This window comes from Dysidea avara, chromosome 7, assembly GCF_963678975.1.
Source record: "Dysidea avara chromosome 7, odDysAvar1.4, whole genome shotgun sequence".
NCBI classification, from domain to species: Eukaryota; Metazoa; Porifera; class Demospongiae; order Dictyoceratida; family Dysideidae; genus Dysidea; species Dysidea avara.
Window position 1 is genome coordinate 11,523,354 of NC_089278.1, and position 21,725 is coordinate 11,545,078.

The window sequence follows — 21,725 nt, forward strand, 5'->3', positions numbered from 1 at the left end:
GTCAAATGTTAACTCTGATAATCCATCATGTCTTGTTACATTTTCAATTACTGTGAGTTTCCAGCTGCTCTGGGAGAGTCATCAGAAACAAACACAACTTTGCCATTCTTGACTACCTGAGCATTACAATCAATCAAAGAACAAAATAAGACTCTACGTAAACAAATCACAAATAAATCATTACACCTCACCTGCTGGACGTTTCGTGTGGGCAGCAGAAAAAGCGTCTGGTCACTGTTACACACTTTTTCCATGAAATACAATAAATTACAGTACTTGTACTAAAGGTGATAATATTAATAAATCCATAGTGAACCAGATTAACCAATCTCTGTATTAAGGAAGTCAAGAGCCCAATTCCATTGTATTTTCAAACTTTGCAACAACAACAAAAAAAACATTCAACCATTTTACTGTGCAAAGAATGTGAATAATTGATTTGCAACACAGAGTGCAGAGTAATCTCTGATTGGCCCTGTCAACACTCCAGCTGTGGTATAGGTCATGGATTGTGAAGAACAGTGACCAGGTGATTTACTTACAGTCCCCAAACACACCGTCTGGCACTTGAGAGTAACACCAGAGGAGGTTAGATACATGTGTGTCAGTACTGTTCAGTATGCGACTGCAAAGTCAAGCACCGGATTATTTTCTGGAGCTGGCAAAAGCCATATATTCATGAAGAGGAATTTTTTGAGGTTTTGATGAAACAACCTCCTCTGATTGCATGAGTTAAAAACGTACCTCAGACACATTACCCATCCTTTTCTCTTTACTCCACTTTTGTGTCGTAATGCAACACACACAAGTGTACACACATAACGCACTTGTGCACATACTACAAAGACACAAATACATCCATGCTTGCACACACAGGGCTGTTTGAAAACAAAATTAAAAGTAAATCCACAGACAAGCACACTGGTCCATTCAACTAGTATTGTGACTTTATTTCAAGACTCTGCTTCTAAAATTAGTTATGTCTGTGAAATAATTACAGTAGCGTTGCACTGATATAAATTTTTGCACATTTGCCGATACCAATTCCTATTTTTGTTACCTATATGCCAATATTAACCAATATTCTTCAGAACAGGGAAGGAGGAGCAGAAGGTTACCTAAGTGTAAATACCATATGTAATGATAATGTAATCACTGTTATCGATTGCATGGGTGGCCGATTTTTACTATGTTTGCTACAGTTTTGCCACTAACCCTCAGAAAGCCAAGTAGTTATAGCCAGCTTATCAAACATTGTTTTTGGTGGGATTCCAGACCCTTTGTGAAGAGTGATTGACTAATTGCATGGCCGGCCAACCAATGTACACAGCCTGCTATAGCCTTGTAGCCACACTTTCGCAATCAAACAAGCCTAAACAGTTATAAAACAGTTACAGCAATAAATTTTGTACCACTTACTGCTGAATTCACTGTTTTTCTTTCACCTGTTCATTGCCTGTTATTGATGTTCAGCCATTCCAATTTCAACTAGCTTCCATGCTTTTAGCACAATTAACTCTGATTAATGATTTACTTGTAATTCACTCATGCACACACCGTATGCATTTTTCAGGCTACAGGACCATTGAGTCCTGTAGACCTTCAGCTTTTATGCTATGAAGTTTCAATAAATAAATTGTCATCATTAGTGATTATTGATTGTGGGTTTTGGTTAATTGGCAAATTATTTCTGCTTCGTAATTGATATCGATACTTGTAAAATTAGTTATCAATAATTCAACCGATTTTCGGTGCAACACTAAAAATAATATAATAAGACCCGTATTATTAGTTTCTCGTACAAGTGTTTATTCAAAATAGCAAAGCAGGCAGGTGGATTTCAATTTTTTTTAGTAATTTACTGTAGATACTATAGCTCACATGACTCAAATTACAATTTTCTTAGTCTTCTTGTTTTAATGTCTGTGTTCAGCCAGCAATGGTACCAGAAATCATTGTTGCAACTAGGAAAATGGCGACACAGGTGGTGACAAGAAACTATTATAGATACCGTTCCCTTTTCATTTCTAGTATATTCCTTTCAAAGACCCACCAGAGAATTATTTACTAGAGGGCTGTTTACTAGTGTTCGCTCTTTGTATTGTTGACTTTGTGGGGTTAGCACTATATATGTACTGTATAGCAAGATTTTTCCAAGGGGGAAATTTTTCATGGATTGGCTGCTACCCATGAAATTTCCCATCTTACAATTTGCAGTTTAATCAAAATGACATTGGTCGGTCAGTTATTACTGACCAATGTCATTTGATCAAACTGTAAATTTCAAGATGGGAAATTTCATGGGTACTTATTGCAAATAATTCTAAATCAGCTCCCTCCTTAGATGATGTGCAAAAAAAAAGTGCCCTCAAAAAGAACCCAGTGTATGACTGTAGTAGCAAGTTGTGGATTGGTAAGAGTCAAACTTGATTTTACCCTTTTACCTTGCCCCTGCACAGTGCACATTACACTACATAACACTGTATGTGCATACTGTATCATGAACCACGATAGTGGGTTCATAATAGGGATCGCCCATGTTTTTTGCAAAAACTCTAATAGAACGCATGCCTAAAAACCACCTTGGAAAGCATCCTCCAACTCAAAACCACCCTCTGGTGGTTATTTGCAATGAGTATTGGTCCACTAGTAAGTTTCAAGTGAAAAGGAAACGGTAACAGTATGTGTGTTTTGGGACAAAACTGAAATTTGCTGTTTTGTTCATCTTCATCATGAACCATGATAGTGGGTTCATAGTAGGGATCGCAGAAGAATTTTTGAAAATCCTAATAGAGCAGTCACCTAAAACCAGCCTTAGAAAGCAGACTCGAGCATAAAACAACACTCAGATGGCTTATTATCAAACACTGAACTCAGACAAATGGTGATATAGCAGTAAAAATGTTCTAGAGGAAATTTGGAAACATTCAAAAATTGCGAATTTTACGCGAATTGTTCATATTATTATTAGTCTTATTACTAGAACCGCGTCACATACAACCAAGTACATACACCAACGTTGCAACCTACCCATTGGGCAAGTATAAACAGTGCCATAGGCAGCACTCAGAGCAGTGTGTGACAGTGTGTACCAGTGGAAATGATACATATGCATACGTACACAGGCAAGGGAGTTTAATTGGCATCAGAAAACCACATTACTAAAACACAACCTACACAAAAACCAAGTTAAGTTAGCTATATTGAAAGTAGCTATATATTGTAGGTGTGACTTGTCTCTGAAGATAACTCAGCAGTAAAGTGAGGCTATGCAGACCAAGGGACATGGTGAAGGCACAATTGGCAATTGATCTCAATCAAACCAATATGGCACAACAGACTCTGTTGTAACTAGAGGCCACTGGTGATGTGCCAGTATATCAGCAGTGTGGCATTGGCACAGTGATCACAGTCTATAATATTATGCATACAGCCATGGACAACATACAGGAGATAGTTACACATTGTTGTATATGCAGCACTGCATCACCTTCTTGTTTAGCTATTACAGACTCACAGTAGAGTAGTAATTAAGCCGAGTGAAAATAATTCCAGCTGCTAGCAAGCCAGATGAAGGATGAAGATGTATAATACAACTACCATACAAGTATTACATTACTCATTACCTTGTTGTTCCAGTTGGTTATTTACGAGCTCATCAGTTGGTATCCCAACTGGTCATCAGCTGGTTGTTCACTGCATGACAAGGGGGTGGCACTCCTATATACCCTGTACTCCGATCTTCGTCCTCGGTCAAAGTCGAAAAATAAGCCTTGACCCTTGACTTATGCTAAAATCTGTGCTTGACTCTTGGCCAAATTCTTGCATATTTTCGTAAAATTACGTTTATGTTGTAACTCTAAAAGTATCAATTGTGGTATCTCATTCTCAGGGATGGTATTGTTCGACTATAGTTAATAAATGGCAGATTGAAGTTGTGCAGCACTCTTTTACCTTACAAGATCGCCATAATAGGGTCTCTAGTGAGCTGCCCATCTTCGCTACGAGAAGCCGTTCAAGCACGCATGCAAAGCATCCAGTTTATTCTTCTTCCTAGCCATCACAGTGAGTGCAATGTTTGTCCATTATAGGTGGAAGATAATGGTAGCGCTGATATCATGGCTGCTTTTCACATGCAAAAAACGGTTGGGTGGGGTGTTTATTACAACCCTACCACTTAAAAAATATTTTGTGGTCTAACCACATATCACCAACAACCCTCCCATATGGTATCCATGCAAACAACTTACAGGGTGTGAAGCCCGACAGTCTTATATGTGTTGCAGCGTGGGCTACTATTAACAGCACTTGTCAACAGAGCAATGACGGCACAACTAACTTTATTTCATGTCTATATAAGTGGTAACCAACGAATATACACGCATGCGTACAATAAAGTGATATGATTGGCTACAGTTCATGTCAGTTATAAATATCCTGAGTTAGTATATGTCAGTGTTACATAGGTATAATATTATTGAGCCTTATTACATCACTCCCTCCTCAACTTAAGGTCGTCTCGACCGTTTTGATTTGTTCTGGTATGTACATTTATTTTTATCTTCTAGCTCCTTGGGAGGGCGACCTGGACCTTGCCTCTTATTCCCATACCACTAGTATCCACTTGGGAAATGTGGAGAACTTTTCTTAACTCTAGACTGGTGAAATCTTAAGAATTTTATCTTCCTGTGAGAAGTAAACCTTGACTACCTCAACCTCCAGATCATTCTTTGAAATAACCCTGTATGGTCCATGCCAAGGCCGAGACAATTCTCTTTTAGGTCCAGATTCTTCTTGAGGAAAGTGTACCAGCACCATATCCCCAACTGTAAATGGTGTAGATGCTGCAGACTTGTCATACTGTTCCTTGTATTTTGTCTGAGCTTTCTGTATTGATACTGCTGCTAGTTCTTGAGCATGCTTCAATGACAAAGTTAATTCTCTTCGGTAGTCAGTAATGTCAACTTCACCATTGGGTGAGGTTGGTAACAGTGATGCCTCTGTGGGTGATCTGCAATCAAACCCAAATAACAGATACGAAGGTTTCTCTCCTGTAGACTGATGAGGCGTATTACGGTAAGCCCACAAAATTCCGGGAATATGTTTGTCCCATTGCATACCAACTTCTCAACATGCTTCTTAAGGATGGCTATTAAAGTACAGTTAAATCTCTCGACCATCCCGTCACATTGTGGGTGGTGTGCTGTTGTATTGAGCTTCTTGATGTCTAAGAAACTGCAAACGTCTTTCATCAGGTAAGACAACAAGTTGGTGCCACGATCTGACAGGAGTGCCTCTGGGACACCAAACAAGGGCACAATTTCATCAGCTAGGAGACGAGCAATTCGAATTGCCTTCTGATCTGGGGCTGTGTAGACCATGGGCCACTTAGTCAGGAAATCTTGGAAGACTATTGCAAACTTGTTCCCACTCTCAGTCTTGGGTAATTCTAGAGCATCTACCCCAATAATCTGGAAGGGTCTCTGAACAGGGATAGGATGTAGTAGTGGCTTGGACTTCCTTCCTCCCCCTGTAGCTATTGCACACTGTGGGCAACCACGACAGTACTTGTACACATTAGTGTACATTCCTTCCCACCACCATGAACGACTGAGTGCAGCATACAAATGACTCACGACACAATGACCTGCCATTCCACCCTGTGGTTCTCCTCCAGAATACCTTTCTGAAGTTGTTTGGGGACCACTGCTCACTTCTTCCCATTGTTCTTAGGATCTATACAATACAAAATATTGTCAACAAGTACAAACTGATTACCTTGAAGTGCAAGCTTCTTGGCTTGTCGATCATCTGATGGTAGTATACCATCCTCCAAAAAGTTTATGATCTTCACAACATCAGGATCTCTACATTGTTCACTTGCAAAATCAGTTAATTGATCACTCTGAGGTCCTTGTGACAACAGATCAGCTATACCCGTGTTGGTTGACTCAGCTGTAGACCTATTTCTCACTACTGAGATCTGCATTTCTCCTTCTCCTATTCCTTCAGGAGGGGAGGGATTGCTTGGGTTCCTAGATAATGCATCAGCATTAGAGTTCTCTTTACCAGCTCTGTGGGTAATAATAACTGTTCCCACCCCACTACTATAAACTTTTGTCCACCAGCGAACATGTTTCCACTGGGACTGGAGGTGCCCAAGACAGCCTTGACTGCACTGTGGTCAGTTCTAACTTCAACATCATGACCATACAAATAAGCATGAAAGTGACTTACTGCCCAGACAACAGCTAGGGTTTCCAGGTCTGTGATGCTGTAGTTCTTCTCTGGTGCTGACAATGCTCTGCTTGCAAAAGCTATGGGATGTGTCTGTCCATCCTCCTTGATCTGAGACAACACTGCTCCTAGGCCCCTGACACTAGCATCTGTTTCCAGTATGAAACTATGATCAAAATCTGGGTACACTAATACTGGTGCACTGATCAGCTTCTCTCTTAACTCATCAAAAGCAGCTTGACATTCTGTTGTCCAAACAAAGTCTACATTCTTACGTGTCAGAGCATGCAAAGGTTGAGCTATCTTGGCAAACTGTCTTATAAATCTATGGTAATAAGAAGCCAAGCCCAGAAACTGTCTAAGTTCCTTAATGTTCTGTGGTGTTGGGTAGTCCTTCACAGCAGAAACTCTCTGTGTTAGGCTTCAATTCCAGCTGGAGTAATGACATGACCAAGGTACATGACTTCTTGCTGGACAAACTTACACTTGGATGGCTTCGGCTTCAATCCTGCCTCAATGATTCTATCCAGTACTAGTTGTAAATGAGTGAGGTGTTCATCCAGAGTACGTGAAAATATTAACACATCATCCAGGTAAACAGCAACAAATGAGGGGTCATCCTCAGGATTCAATCCCGCTAGTACTCGTTCCATCAAACGCTGAAATGCTGAAGGTGCATTACACAGCCCGAATGGCATAACTCGGAACTCATACAATCCCTGTGTGTAATAAAGGCCGTCTTTTCTTGAGAATCAGGGTGTACTTCAATCTGCCAGTAACCTGAGGCTAGATCTAAGGTTGAGAAGTAACAAGACTGTCCTAATTGATCCAGTAAATCGTCAATTCTAGGAAGAGGAAATGTATCCTTCTTTGTCACAGAGTTCAGTGCACGATAGTCTACACAGAATCTAAGGGTTCCGTCTTTCTTCCTGACTAACACAATGGGACTGGCCCAAGGACTAATAGATGGTTGAACAACACCCATCTCTTCCATCAGTTTGAGCTGGTGTTGAACTTCATTGCGTACAGCAAATGGTACTCTGCGTACTGGCTGCTTCTTGGGAATGGCATCACCAATGTCAATCTTAAAGTGTACAAGATCAGTTCTACCCTGTTCTGTCTCACTAAGAGCAAATGCTTCATGGTGTTCTAACAACAAATTACGCACCTTCTGCTGATCATCTGTGCCCGATCCCACAATACTGTGTGATAGTAATTCCATAAGCTCTCTGGAACACTAACAATCTGAACAGCCATCACTTGAACTGCTGACTTCTTCCACTTGCCATCCTTGTGTGGCTCGAATTATTCAACATGTCCTACCTCAGTGTCAGCATCCAACTTGACTGTGTAACCACCATTGTTTGTTATAGTAATGTAAGCATAACCATCTTCATCTCTGGTACAATAACAGCAGAGTCTAATTCCAGTACAGTCTCAGTTCTGAAATAGTCTCTAGTAACACAGGTTGTTCACTCAGTACATTCTCTACCTGTACCCTAGCCAAAGCTGTCTGCTGAGGAAGACATCGAGTAACTTGTACAAGTTTGACTCTTACCATTGGAACAACTACTGACGATTGACGGTTTGTGCTCTGTGCCTTATGACCTCCTCTCCACACTTCCACATTGGGATGATATTGAACAATGCCGAGTTGCCGGCATGCAACTTCGAAGAGTAACAACTGGTCTTTGGCATCCATCTTAATGTATACTGGAGTATTCATGTCCTTGCCCTGAAATGAAATTTTCAGATCCATCTTACCATCAAGAGTAAACACTTTGCCATCATAGTTACGTGGAACTGTATCAGGCTTGTGAAAGTTCCTCTTCTTAAGTCTGGCCTTTGTAGCCACTAACTTGAATAATCTGCCACCGATTATAGTAATGTCTGCTCCAGTGTCAACTACACCATACATGGGTACACCTTGTATTGCTACCTTGACACACTGTGGACCTGTACCAACATGTACTGCATTTACACCATCTGAGTCACTAGAAGAGTCTGATTCAAGTAAGTCAGTAACTTCTACTTGGGAAGTACTCTCTTCTGTAGTAGTTGGTTCTTGTGCACCAACCTGCCACGAATGTGAATTCTTCTTGTTAGAATCATAAGTCTTCCTGTCAGACTGTCCACTACTCTCTGATCTTGGTGCCTTGCAGTTCTTGGCAAGGTGACCGGCTTTACCACAATTACAACACTTAGGAGAGTAGTCATGAGTTTGCTATACTCCTTTACTCTTCTGTGTACCTGCTTGCTGAGTCTGCTTCTTGTCATAGACTTGCCTATGTGAAGCTCTCTCATTCTGAAAACCTTTCTTCTGTTGTGAACTAAGGTAAGTATCGTCCCCTCTCTGGTATTGATACCTTCTGCTTAGTTCGGATAGCCGTTTCTCTTCATTTTGGGCTGCAAGACATAGACTCTTGTAGTCTAGGGCTCCGGATACTGCTGGGCTCTCCATTAACTTAAGTAGCAAGCCTTCCTGCATTTGACCATGTAGCAGTGCTTCCCTACTTTCTGTTGCCATCATTCCCTTGCCATGTGCAACACGAAAAGTACGTTCCAGCCGTCTTATAAACTCACTGACATTTTCTGTTGTGCCTTGACGCAAGTGCCGAAACTCTTGGGCTGCCATGGTACGATTGCCATGTTCTAGTCTGCTCTGTAGGACCTTTGCTGCCTCTTGCCAGCCTACTTTGTCACTGTCCTCTAACAAATTCCACTCTTGAAGAGCTTGACCCTTGAGATGCCCTGCCAACTGAATTAAAGTTTCTTCTGAAGTCCATCCATTTCAATTCGACGCTCGCTGTAAGGAGGGTAGCCATTCATCTAAAGTTACCTCAGGGTTTTCCCCAGTGAAGTACTCGATGGGCGGTGCCTTGCCATGTCGCCCTCTATTGACATCATGTGATTGGGTATTCGATTGCGCAGTGGAAGTTCTACTGGGGCAGTGGTCATGGCCACTCACTCTCTCATCAGTAGGTCCCCTTTCCTCGTGCCTCTTATCTCCACAGGTAAGTTCTTCTACCATGGAACATAGTCGAGCGATTTCCAACTCCTTCTCTACCACTTCTGATTCATGTGCGAGCAACTGTTCACACTTCTGTATCCACAGACGCTTCGACTTACTTGACTCTGCCTTATGCGCGTCTTCTAAATTCCTCACATGAGAATTAGGCGTTTGTAATTCAGAAAGTTTTAATTGTATTCTTTCGTTAGTTTCTTTAACTTGGTCCAGTTGTTCAACTAACTTGTCTATAAGCGTGGACTGTTGGCAAAGTTTCTCTTCGAGTTGTTCATTGGTTCGACGCGCTTCGCGTAGTGCATTGCGTAACTCGAGCGCGTCGTCTCCATTATTAACTGGAGACCGAGTGTGGTGTGTGGAACATGAAAATACATTATTATCAATGAATGATTCATGGCAAGAAGAAATAACGCTTACTGGTGAAAGTGGCCGGGAACCTGACTTTTCTTGCCTTCATCATCCAGCTGAACAATGACTTGCACGTTCCTGGGCTCGTGTCCCAACTCTAACAGTCTTCCTTCAATTAGTTGGCGGGTTTCTGTCCCCGAAGCTCCACTCGGTAAGTCCAGTAGTGTAGCTAATTCAAATATTTGGTCAGCAACTATCCTCTTAGAGTTCAAGGGATAAGTTTTCCCTGTCGGAAACATGGTTCCAACGTCCTCCACTATTTCCACAGCTCCTGAGTGCGGTTCGGAGTAGTTGCCTCCCTCGGCCATAGCCAAATTAGCTCACAAATTAGACTTTCTTTGAGTTACCACGTTAAAATTAGTTCAGGGTTCGGTAGGACCTCCAATGTTGCAGCGTGGGCTGCTATTAACGGCACTTGTCAACAGAGCAATAACGGCACAACTAACTTTATTTCATGGTAACTAACGCTGGTAACAAGTGGTAACACGCATGCGTACAATAAAGTGATATGATCGGCTACAGTTCATGTCAGTTATAAATATCCTGAGTTAGTATATGTCAGTGTTACATAGGTATAATATTATTGAGCCTTATTACATATGGAACGATTGTGTGCTACTGTGCTTATGTCACTGTAACTAACTACTGTGTACTTTTTCTAGCACATTCTCCAATCAGCTAGTGACATTGACAGTCGCAAACATTTAGCTATGGCCACATGCATGCTAACCAGACTTTGCTGACCATACCTATGGTGTTCCACTTTGTGACACACTGTTGCTAGCAGGCTACACCTAGGCTTTTCAGGGCTAGAGCCCAGTCTAAGTCCTGGCAATTGGAACTCAATATGCCAGTTTAAAGTACTCCTGCATGTATGGGTAATGACTGCCATATCATGTAAGACTAGCTACGCCACTGGCCACGATTAGTGACATTGTGATTTGTACATGCAGACACCGGCATAGGAAGACTTTACAGCCAAGCCTAGCCATCTCCTATTTAGCTTGATTAATACCAACTCACAATGTTGCTACTGTATTCAGCCCTGTTCATACGTTCATTTATACAAAGGTGTTGTAAAGCATCATCGCTACAATAATAGCACTACAGCTATAATGCATAGCTATCTCTTCACTACCTATTCTGCTAGACAACTCTACACCTATAATGCACGTGCTTGATGTATGCATCGTTATATCACGTGAAAATTTATGGAAAAAAAAATTGGACTCTACAGGAATTATAACACTAACAGTTACCATTCTTATAACTTGTATCATATATAGAGTTTCATTCTTGTCCTTCCGTTAGAATAAACACCTAAGACATCTTGTTCTTCTTCAAGTCTCCTGTGCTGCCATCAACACTGTCTCCTGTATGATAGGTGCACAATCAGTAATTCTTCTAACAGGTAGGTAGCAGTGTGTTTCAGCGATGGCACCAAGTGTGACGATGATGGCTCAAACACTGAGTATAGACTAGGTATCCTGCTTTATATTTTGTGTGTGTACAAATGAATCAGGATGAAAATACAGTCTTTATCATAATTAATATTGCATTAAGATATCTAATGAGTTAGCCTTTTAAACCAAGGGATCTCTGTTAGTTTACTACACTAATGTGTCAATTAACTTATAATCCGTAAATGGATTTGGAATAAAGTACACAAAATAGACATATTAAAAATTTCGCTGAGATGGTAATGTAAACCACAAATCCCTATTTTGACTCTCTATAAATACAAAATTAATAATGCGTTAAGATATCTAGTTATTGAGTTAAGGGTGCTAGCGCCTTTTTGAAGCCACACAAATGCTGTTGTTTTTACCTTTGATACAGGCAAAAAGGAAGCTACAGAAATCTAAACTACTGCTTCGAAGATTGACCTAACTTTCTACTATACAGAGACCAAAGTATAAGATTGTACCTTGTTTCATTCACGCGCTATAGTCCCTCAAAGTCAACCCATACATTTTTCTTATTCCGAGATACTGGCTGCTTGCACAGGCATCAAATTCGCTGTGAAGGTTCTTCAACAAACTTGTGGAAACTTAGCGCAGGGATTTGTCTTTGCACTTCTTCTTTCTTGAGTTATAAAACAAAGAGTGAGTGCCCGCGAGCGAACTTCGACTTCCGGGCCTTGTAACTCCGTGCTGGATCACAACAATTATAATTCCATGCGCTAAAAGTTTACAAATTTATCACTGATGGTCCACCAAAAGTTTGGTAGAGATCCGACTATCGTGTATTCCAGAATATCGCCTTTTACAATGCAGTGTAGAACATGCGCACGCCGACCAGTTATTACTACAAATTCCAATAAACCACAAATGCCAACTTTATCAAATAACCAGTTATAAATGAAGTTCTAAACAAAAGAAAAGCTCTTGTTCCTTTTCTTTACACACTGGGACACCTTCCTGTTGCTTGTGGAGTCGCCAAGCCTGCTCTTCGATAGGTAACGCCTCGTAACACACCGTCAGTGTCTTGTTATGTGTGATAAATCCAGCTGGAACATCGTCACTACCTAAGAACAGGTGTACAATACAAATATAACTTACCAGCGTACACTATCACTCGAGAAAACGCAGGAAGAACGTGTGTTGGCTACAAATCAGCTTGTGTCTCGGCTTGTGTTCGCACGTATCTTCAAAACTAGCAGTAACTTTCAGGCTAATTCACTCTATTTTCACTCTTGGACACCCAGACGATCATTTTCGTGATGGTTTTCAAACGAAACAGGCTGTTTCTTGGCCAATTCCTTTGGCGCAAAACACAGCCGCCTAACACGGATACTTTGAGTATGCCAATTATGATGTAACAGCCGTATGTGGTTATGTGGGTTGTCCCTTGAATGGCTTCAAAAACCCGCTAGCACCCTTAACCTTTTAAACTGAGGAATCTGTTAGCTTACTACACTATTGTGCCAATTAACTTATAATCCATAAATGGATTTGGGAAAAAATACACAAACTAGACATATTAAAAATTTAAAATAAGAAATAGGGATCGCTGAAAAAAGCCACGAAATAAGAAGGGATCGCTGGGGTGGTAATGTAAACCACATATCCCTATTCTCTCTATAAATGCTCCATAAAGTCAAAATAGGGATTTGTGGTTTACATTACCACCCCAGCAATCCCTTCTTGTTTCGTGGCTTTTATCAGCGATCCCTATTTCTTATTTTTAATATGTCTAGTCATTATTCATATTATTCATAATATTATTATGTTTCATTCATGTACAGCAAAAGTTATCCACTTTTTCGTGCTAAAAACTATATAGCCGTGCTTACTGAGTCCTTCCTCATGTCCATGACCTATTTTTGATTTTGTTTTCAGATGGAAACAGCCCAAACCCCATTACGCATGAGAAGCCATACAAGCTCACACTCAGAGTTTGTGGCTAATAGAATCTGTCTTTATTAAACTCAGTATAGGCCAGGAAGCTTAATCTGTGCTGAAGACTTTGTTGCAAGGTGGTTTTTTTCGTTCCGTGATTATTGTACTTGGGCGGGTTATCCAGATTAAATACTCTAATAGAGCAGTCACGTAAATACTCTAATAATGCAGTCAAGTGTATAACAACAATATTTGACAGCTATTAAAGGTATCAGTAATGTAAATTGTAGCTCATATTAGGAGACTCTCAATCTGTATCCACATTGCAATTTGATCAGTTTCATGTGTGTACTGAAATGTTAATAGCATTACTATGCAGAATGCAAAATTAGTATATTCTCGTTTTCGGATGGAAATAGCCCAAACTGGGCCATTTCTTCTTGCCAAAATGCCATTATGCACGAGAAGCCATACAAGATTGCACTCATGGTTAGGTTTTTTGGTGTGCACTGCTTGTGGCTAATAGAGTCTGTCTTTATTAAACTCAGTATAGGCCAGGAAGCTTGATCTGTGCTGAAGACTTTGTTGCAAGGTGGTTTTTCACTCCGTGATTATTGTACGTAGTGAGTTATCCATATAATGCGCCTATCAATGTAATGCCCGACTACCACTGATATGGGCTGAGGGTGGGGAAAGGTCGGGGATGATGGAGTTAATTGCTAAATTTCCCCGACATATTGGGGATTTGTCTTTGCTATAGAAATTCACTCAGGCAGCAAAGGTGTATGATTCAGTTTAGGAAGTAGTGTCTCGGGTGCTAGCTACTACGTTCATATCAGAATCCACTCGAACTAACTTATCACTAGACCAAAGCCACACGACCATGCAAATCCCCACCAAGCTCCAGTTCCCGGGATTTGCAGGTCGAGATTTGGTCGGGGTTTGCATCGCCAGTACTTCCCCAGTAGGTGGGGAATAGTAATTTTCTGTGATGCAAATCCCACCTTCCCCCGTATTAGTGGTAGTCGGGGATTACATTGATAGGTGCATTAAATACTCTAATAGAGCAGTCACTTAAATACTCTAATAATGCAGTCAAGTGTATAACAACAACCCTTGCACTAAATTGACAGCTATTAAAGGCACCAGTATAATGTGAATTATTGCTCATATTGGGAGACTCTCATTCTGTTTGCAGATTGCAATTTGATCAGTTTCATGTATGTACTGAAACGTTGAAAGCATTACTATGCAGAATGCAAAATTACACTATTCACAACAGTCTTCATTGTCAAAAGAAATCCATAATCCATTACTGGATTAATAAAAAAGTACACAAACTAGATGAATAAAAAATTGGAAATTTTAAAATGGGAATAGGAATCGCTGAAAAAGCCACCGAACAAGAAGGGATCGCTGGGGTGGTAATGTAACCACAAATCCCTATTTTGACTCATTTCAAAATGACTGGAGCATGTAACTAAAGGTTTATGACAGAAAGTCAAAATAGGGATTTGTGGTTTACATTATCACCCCAGCGATCCCTTCTTGTTTGGTGGCTTTTTTCAGCAATCCCTATTCCCATTTTAAAATTTCCAATTTTTTATTCATCTAGTAATGTGAAGGATCTCTAGTAGTAGTTTAGTTAGTCCCCCTTACTTGTACTTTGCACATTAGTTTGATTGCTGTACATCATGCAGCTTGTCAGCTGCCTGTTTTATTAATTGACCATTAAATTTGTTTACTTGGTTTTGTATGTGTTGCGTTTATTTACTGTCTTGTGTTCTATTGTTCTGTAGTAATTTGGATGAGCAAGTTACAGCTGCTATTGATAAACTGGTATTTGATAACTGTTATGCACAATTATAGTATGCTGAGCCCTGAGAAAACAGCTAAAAAAAGAAAAGTGGATTTTTTTTTCATGAAAAGGAATAGCATTTCAGCCAACGGTGTGATTAGTAGGGTCAAAAGTACCAGGAGCTGTGGGTACAGTTTACCCATGTAGAGTTATCTGCATTAAAAAGCCTATTTTTATTTTTTTTAATCATGTGGGTTTAGAGTAGTGCTGAGCGATACTGCCATTTTAGTATCACGATCGATACTGAAGCCACTATTCATGATACTGAAGCCACTATTCACGATACTGAATAGTTCACGATACTTATGAATAAGTTAATCATAGCTGCTGCTACATACTGTATTGTTCAGCATTCCTGCAGGAAGTCCTTATAGGTGATAGTAAACTAGCCACTATCATTCTTGTTTACAGTAACAGTTATTGTAACACATGCTTTGAGGTTATGTTGTGGTGTTCACACCTCTCTGCAGGGGAAACCAGGTGGGTAGACTTTATCACTTACAAGGATTCTTGGCCTAGTACCGCATAGCAAATGAATTTTTAATGACAGTAATGTACAGACATGGTATCACGATAGTTAATAACAAAATATCGTGATATCGATACTTTTAAAATATCGCGATATATCGCTAAAACGGTAGTATCGCTCAGCCCTAGTTTAGAGTTCAGGAAAGGGACATAACAGATGGTGAACTGATGGCTTTCCCATGATAAAAATTTTTGATTGGTCATAAATGTTGTGTCAGACATTTAAATGAAAAGATTTTTAGCTGATTGAGCAATACTGTAAATGAGCCAAGTTTCAACAACTTGTGTAATTCCATGCTTGAGTTGTTAAATGTTTTTGAGGGCTCAGCTCAATGCGTATTGTATGTACTATATAGAGCAAGCTTTTGCAGTTTTAAATTTATAGTATACACGTACACATGCATGCACAGTGCCAGAAATAACAGTTGGCCATCGGCCATTTTAAATCACGTTTTGACCGACTTTTTGGAGGCTTGTTCAGTCAAACGTCCAACAAGCAGCAAGACAGTTGGTAAAAGCTCATAAATTAAAAATCAAGCAAGCTATAACAGATGTCACATCAAACTGATAGCGTACCTCACAGCTGCTCAATGTCCCGGCAATGATGGGGAACCCATAGGATGTTACCACGTGACCAAAGACGACATGAGACTCCTTCTAATATTTTGGTGCACACGTTGGTGGATTTAAACTTAAGTTGTTTTGTGAAGACTTTGGAAGAGTGGAAGCATTTAGACTATGTACATTTGAGGATATTCAAGTCTACTGAGTGAAGGAATTTAAAGTGACTTGTGTCTAGTTTTTGGCGGGATCCAGTTGAGCCACATTAGCCAGGAGTGATGCCCCCTTCCGCGTTACTGACATCAGGGATATACTGAGTGAGTAATCTTGAAGTAAAACAGTGGAAACCAGCAATATCGGACAATGAATCACACCACAATCATGGCCAAGGGTAAGCCGGCTCGGCATGGATAACGTAAAGGATGGTAGTGGTTGTTGCTGTAGCTGAATCATTGTTATGTGGTGGTTAGTACGTTTAATCTATGTACTGGAGCACGTTTCTTCTAAAGATGAGGTGTGGCTATTGCCAAAGCTGTGGCATTTAACCTGATAGATATTCGTAGCTCACGTGCTTTATCTTAGTCATCATGCTGTAAGGTAGCTAGTCATATAATAAGTTAGTTAATGCACACAATTTTTGATTAACAAATTTAATAGGAGTCCATATGAAAATGGGCTCCTAAAATGTATGTGGTGGAGTTAGAAGTGTTTCTAGGTGTTCCATATGCTGGTGACCTGTGAAGGATTGCTCATGGTGTCCAATAGTATAATATCCTGTGATGCTGTCCTCAGAAGCACATCAGCTACATACCACTTACTGTTCCCAGGACACAAGATGGCCAATCAAATCTGGAAACGGCTTACCAAATTTAATCTTGCTAGGACCTTTGACCAGTCAATGACGAATTTTTATTTCTGGCACTGCATGCATACACACACAGAGTACAGTACAGTACCACATACAGTGTAGTAGGAATCATAAAGGTTTACACTAAATGACTAGAAAACTGTTACCTTCATGGTCCCTTGGTAATATTGGTTAGAAGCCTTCAGTGTGCGCTTCCAAAAAGTTGCTTTTTATTTAGTAGAAATATCTAATTTCTAACTTAATCACTTACTGATGCCTGCAGGTAAGTGCAACTCAATAATGGCCAAGGCTACTGGCAAGCTTGATTGTCATATCATGAAATTACTGTACGGTATCTTTGTCCTCCATTTGGCAGTTTAAAGTGTCAATTCGCGGTAGCACACCAATGGCTAGAATGCAACAGAAATCATAATTTTTACACTACACCTCCAACAGTTGGAGTAATCGGATTGGTTGTAGGCTAGCTTCACATATCATTGATCGAAGGGAGCCTTTTGAATAAGACATTGTACCTCACTTTAAAATTTTTGTCAAACCTCTCTAGAACTTTGGTGGATATACTTTTCTCATTTTTGTCTGAGATATAAGTGATAGTCAGGATATCATGTGTGTCAGGGCCAAAACAGTAAAGAAGTGTTCTGGCTTGGCATTCATTCCTTTTCTCTGACAATTCAGTATTTGATATTGTTCAAATCTACTTTCGATCCTTGGTAAAACTGAAGGTTGTAAAGGAACAGTCATTGTCAGTGAATACAACTTCTGACACCATGTATCTTCAGTAATTAAGGCTATGCAGAGTTATTGCAGACAGACAATAGTCACATGTGGTTCAGCAACAGACTACAGTGTACTTAAAACTCTTATCAAAGCACACTGTATATATGTTGTAATATTGCCGCGTATATACTTATCTAATCCAAAACAGCCAAGCTGTAAAAAAAGAGTGCGGCCCCCAAAAAGGCTAGTTGAAAAAAGATGTGAAATCCAAGATGGCAGCCAAGAAATGGCTGTGATGGTAGGTTAATGGTAAAAATTTTAATAACGACAATTGTAGTGAATTTGGTGCCACTTGGTTTGGATTAGATATCACTTCTCTTTGTATTTGTATACCCTCAAAGCCGGCCGTAGACCAGCTTTGAGGCTTTTTAACCTATCTTTTTTTCTTTACCACAGGAAGAAGAAAAATATTTAAAGCATATTTTAAATACTTTAACTATTTTTGATTTATCTCTAATTATACAAATTATATATATTATATACAAATTATATATATTATATATTATTACATGCCAATTACCCTACAGGATAACTTGTTTGCAGCTGATCTCTCTACTGGATGACTTGAAATGTAGCTGAACTCTCTACAGGGTGATTTGCTACAGCTGTACTCTCTACAGGATTCTCTGGTGATTTGTTTGTAGCTGAACTCTCTACAAGGTGATCTGTTGTAGCTGAGCTCTCTACAGGGTTAATTTGTAACTGGATCTAAACTTAAAAAACACGCGTGCCTTAAACAAAGCACTGTAACTTACAAAGCATACTTCCTGTGGCTACACAATGCGCAGTATTCTACTGGTAATGTAATAGGGATTAAATGGTACCTAGGGTTTTATCCTAACACTAAACTGTAAGGCCAAAACATGCCGTGTAAGCAAACCCTTTATAAGAAGATATCCATAGCTTGATGGTCTAAAGAGTAGTCCAGGGAACAAACTTTTGATCAATGTGTAGTCTTAGGAAGGAGTCAAAATATGCTGTATAGTGTATACCTCTTTTAATATTGCCATGTACGTATGCCTGTAATATGTAAACAGTTCTGTGCAGGTGTAAGGGTTATGGTACACCCTATTTTCAGCTTGGCTATTTTGCTTAGCAATCCTATAAGTGGCTGCACCATGTTTAGACTTTATTAATGGTAGCCATGCAGCTTCTGGATTAACAGAACTTTATTTTGAAAGTGCTATTAAATGGGAACTATCAGCACCATCAATTAGATTACAGCCACTAAACCATTATAGGGGTGTGTGTACTATTAGAGTAAGTAAACTTGAGCTGTCTGACTAGTGGGGATGCACAGCACACCCTGTACTGTATACAGTATACATATGGTTTAACTAAAACTGCTCACATGTACAGATATTTGTTGGTGTAGCTATAACTACTATATACAGATACTGAAATTTGACTAGTCAAAGGCATTCCTTTTTTTTTTAAGTATGTCAACTTTGGAGTAGAGATTTTGAAGATTGTTCCTGGCCGTGTATCAACTGAAGTTGATGCTAGGTATGCTGTACTTACTGTAGTGACTTGTTGATTCCATTGACCTTTTCCAGGCTTTCCTTTGACAAAGAGGCATCTATTGCTAAAGCAAAGAGGTTTATTGAATTATATGAAAAAGCAGACGTCAGTAAAGATAGAGTGCTTATTAAACTTAGCTCTACTTGGGAGGGTATTCAAGCTGGAAGGTTTGTACTATGTGCTTGATTATTTCATTGTCTACATCATAGCATAGTGTCATTGGTGTGTAATAGTAGGTTTGTTAGTTTCATGTAAAAGGATTTCTGTAGAATTGGATGTATTGTGTTAAACGGGCTATCCCAGTCATTGATAATATGAACCTAGTACTAGCAAGAGGGAAAATCCCTCATAGATATCAGCATAGCATGAGAGCGTCTAGTATTGTAGTCTTTCACCTTACATCATAGTATTGTGAAGCTTGTTTTAGGGTGATATTTTTGGCCAGAAAACCCAAACCTTCATGATCCCTAATATACAGTACTACTATGATGTAGGGTGAAACTTTCACATGGTGCATAGCCCTTACACCCTCTAAGATGTTTGCACCTACAGTGCTGTATCAGTGTCATGCCCAGAGGCCCAGATACGCTATTTTGGGTTGGGTTGGATATGTTCACACTGGCACTATGTACAAAAGCCCAGTGCACTTGTTTGTACAGTTGAAAATAACATTTAAAGAACAGGAATGATTCACGGAAGAAAACATTTGCAAATTTCGCGATTTTAGATGTATTCGCGAATGTTTTCTTGCAAAAAAATTCCTACAGGTAAAAAAAAATTTTCATAGATCAGTTGATGCAGTATTCGTCTAACAAGTGCACAAGCGGGTAGCAACTCGCCTTGCTACTCTCTAAACTGCTATATATGCGTGACAGCCGGTGAGGCGCAAGACCATGTGATTTGAATTCAAACACAGATGCAAACTTCAGTGACTGAAAAAATCAGTGCTACTCTCATGCAAGAGAAATGGGGCAAATATAATTGCAGCCCAGCAATTCACTGTGCCGGAATTGTGTGTCTTAGCCTTGCTTTTAGTGCCACCCCCATGCAAGGCTAGGCGTACCTATCATCATTATCATGAATGCCTAATTGTCCAGCGAAGCAGTGATCATGCATAGCTACTAGTATGCATAGTACGCAACATGTCAGTGTTGAACCATATAGTCGAGCGTCCCTATCCATGATTAATTAATCCATTGAAGGCACACACCCAATTAAATTACTTTATGCAATAAATCATGAATGTTTTCTCGTGAATGAGGAAATAGTAGATCTTTCGCAAATGTTTTCTTCCGTGAATCATTCCCGTGGGTAGTTATATTAATTAGCTGGACAAATGTGACCAGTTTAATTATCTCTGCAGTGCTGTACACTGTATAATAACTTTATAATTTACTATTACTTTTTTAGGGAACTGGAGAGCAGTTGTGGTATCCATTGCAACCTGACGTTGTTATTTAACTTTGCACAAGTACGTAGGGTGGTTACTGTACCTCTTTTTACACTCCCTATAGTGTGTGTGTGTGTGTGTGTGTGTGTGTGTGTGTGTGTGTGTGTGTGTGTGTGATCATGAGAAATATGGTTCAAATGTAGGCTGTGGCATGTGCTGAGGCAGGAGTGACACTGATTTCCCCATTTGTTGGTCGTATCTTTGACTGGTATGTGAAGAATACTGACCAGAAGACTTTTGAACCTTTGGATGACCCTGGTAAAGTTTGTTTCATGCTGTATAATGATATCATGTGCTTTTGTCATCCCAATGCCATAATATGGTGGGAGTCATGGAAATGAAATGCAGTATGGATATTTTAATTTAAGAACATTAGAATGAATTGCCTGTATGTAGACAAGCACAAAAAAAATAGGAATTTTAAGTTTGGTTAGGGATATAGAAATAAAAGATAGTGGCACTAGGAAGGTTGTCTACACTTGCATCTACTGTATACTAATAGCCATGACTGAACTAGGATTAAATGTCCACTAGTACAGTACTGTATATCTACAGCTTCATAGGTATACATGTATCTAGATGACTTCTCCCTTATTTCTTCTTTTTTCCATTTTTCCTTGTAATTGTTGTTTACTTTTTGTGTAACATAATTGTGACTGGTGAGCAATACATACCACATCAAAGAAAGTACATAACTCACAGACGGCAGTAAATATATTTTGCTACGTCTATGGTGGTATGCCAGCTTTCTTGTGCCTGATACTGGGAGTCTGACAAGGGATACTCTAATCATTACCTTGACAAAGCTTGAATCTTGCTTCGTGTTAAAGTCATTAATGCCTAACCACAGCTGTAAGTTCACATGTACTGAAATGAGTGTGTATTGTGTAAAATATCCCAGTCATGCTTGCCCCATAAATCTGTCTAATAGTTGTCATAGGCCCTTTTGTGTAAAACCAGATGTTTTTGTGTATGTACTATGTAGGCCAGTCTGTCTAATATGTCTCTTTGTGTTGTGTATCATAAAGAGAGAGTAAATAATTTACTCTTGATAAAAGTAGTAGCATAAAAATGAAAAATATACTCTCCTGTTTAGTAGTGTTAGTTGGGATTGTAACAACAATCATGAATAATATGTAGCTGAATGCCTA

The 21,725-nt window shown here is 39.6% G+C and overlaps 1 protein-coding gene and 1 long non-coding RNA gene across 2 annotated transcripts in view; one reads left to right on the forward strand and one right to left on the reverse strand.

Moving 5' to 3' along the window:
• Nucleotides 1-21,725, forward strand: part of LOC136262157 (transaldolase-like) — a 44,347-nt gene that overhangs the window by 14,209 nt on the left and 8,413 nt on the right. The window contains exons 4-8 of the mRNA XM_066056318.1: nucleotides 14,811-14,850; nucleotides 19,042-19,109; nucleotides 19,160-19,291; nucleotides 20,535-20,595; nucleotides 20,718-20,832. Coding sequence (XP_065912390.1) covers nucleotides 14,811-14,850; nucleotides 19,042-19,109; nucleotides 19,160-19,291; nucleotides 20,535-20,595; nucleotides 20,718-20,832 — 416 coding nt within the window. The remainder of the gene's footprint in view (nucleotides 1-14,810; nucleotides 14,851-19,041; nucleotides 19,110-19,159; nucleotides 19,292-20,534; nucleotides 20,596-20,717; nucleotides 20,833-21,725) is intronic.
• On the reverse strand, nucleotides 11,985-12,485 carry LOC136260962 (uncharacterized). The gene is made up of 2 exons (XR_010703771.1): nucleotides 12,232-12,485; nucleotides 11,985-12,179 (listed from the first exon to the last, which is right to left on the reverse strand). It is a non-coding gene; the product is annotated as an uncharacterized lncRNA (long non-coding RNA).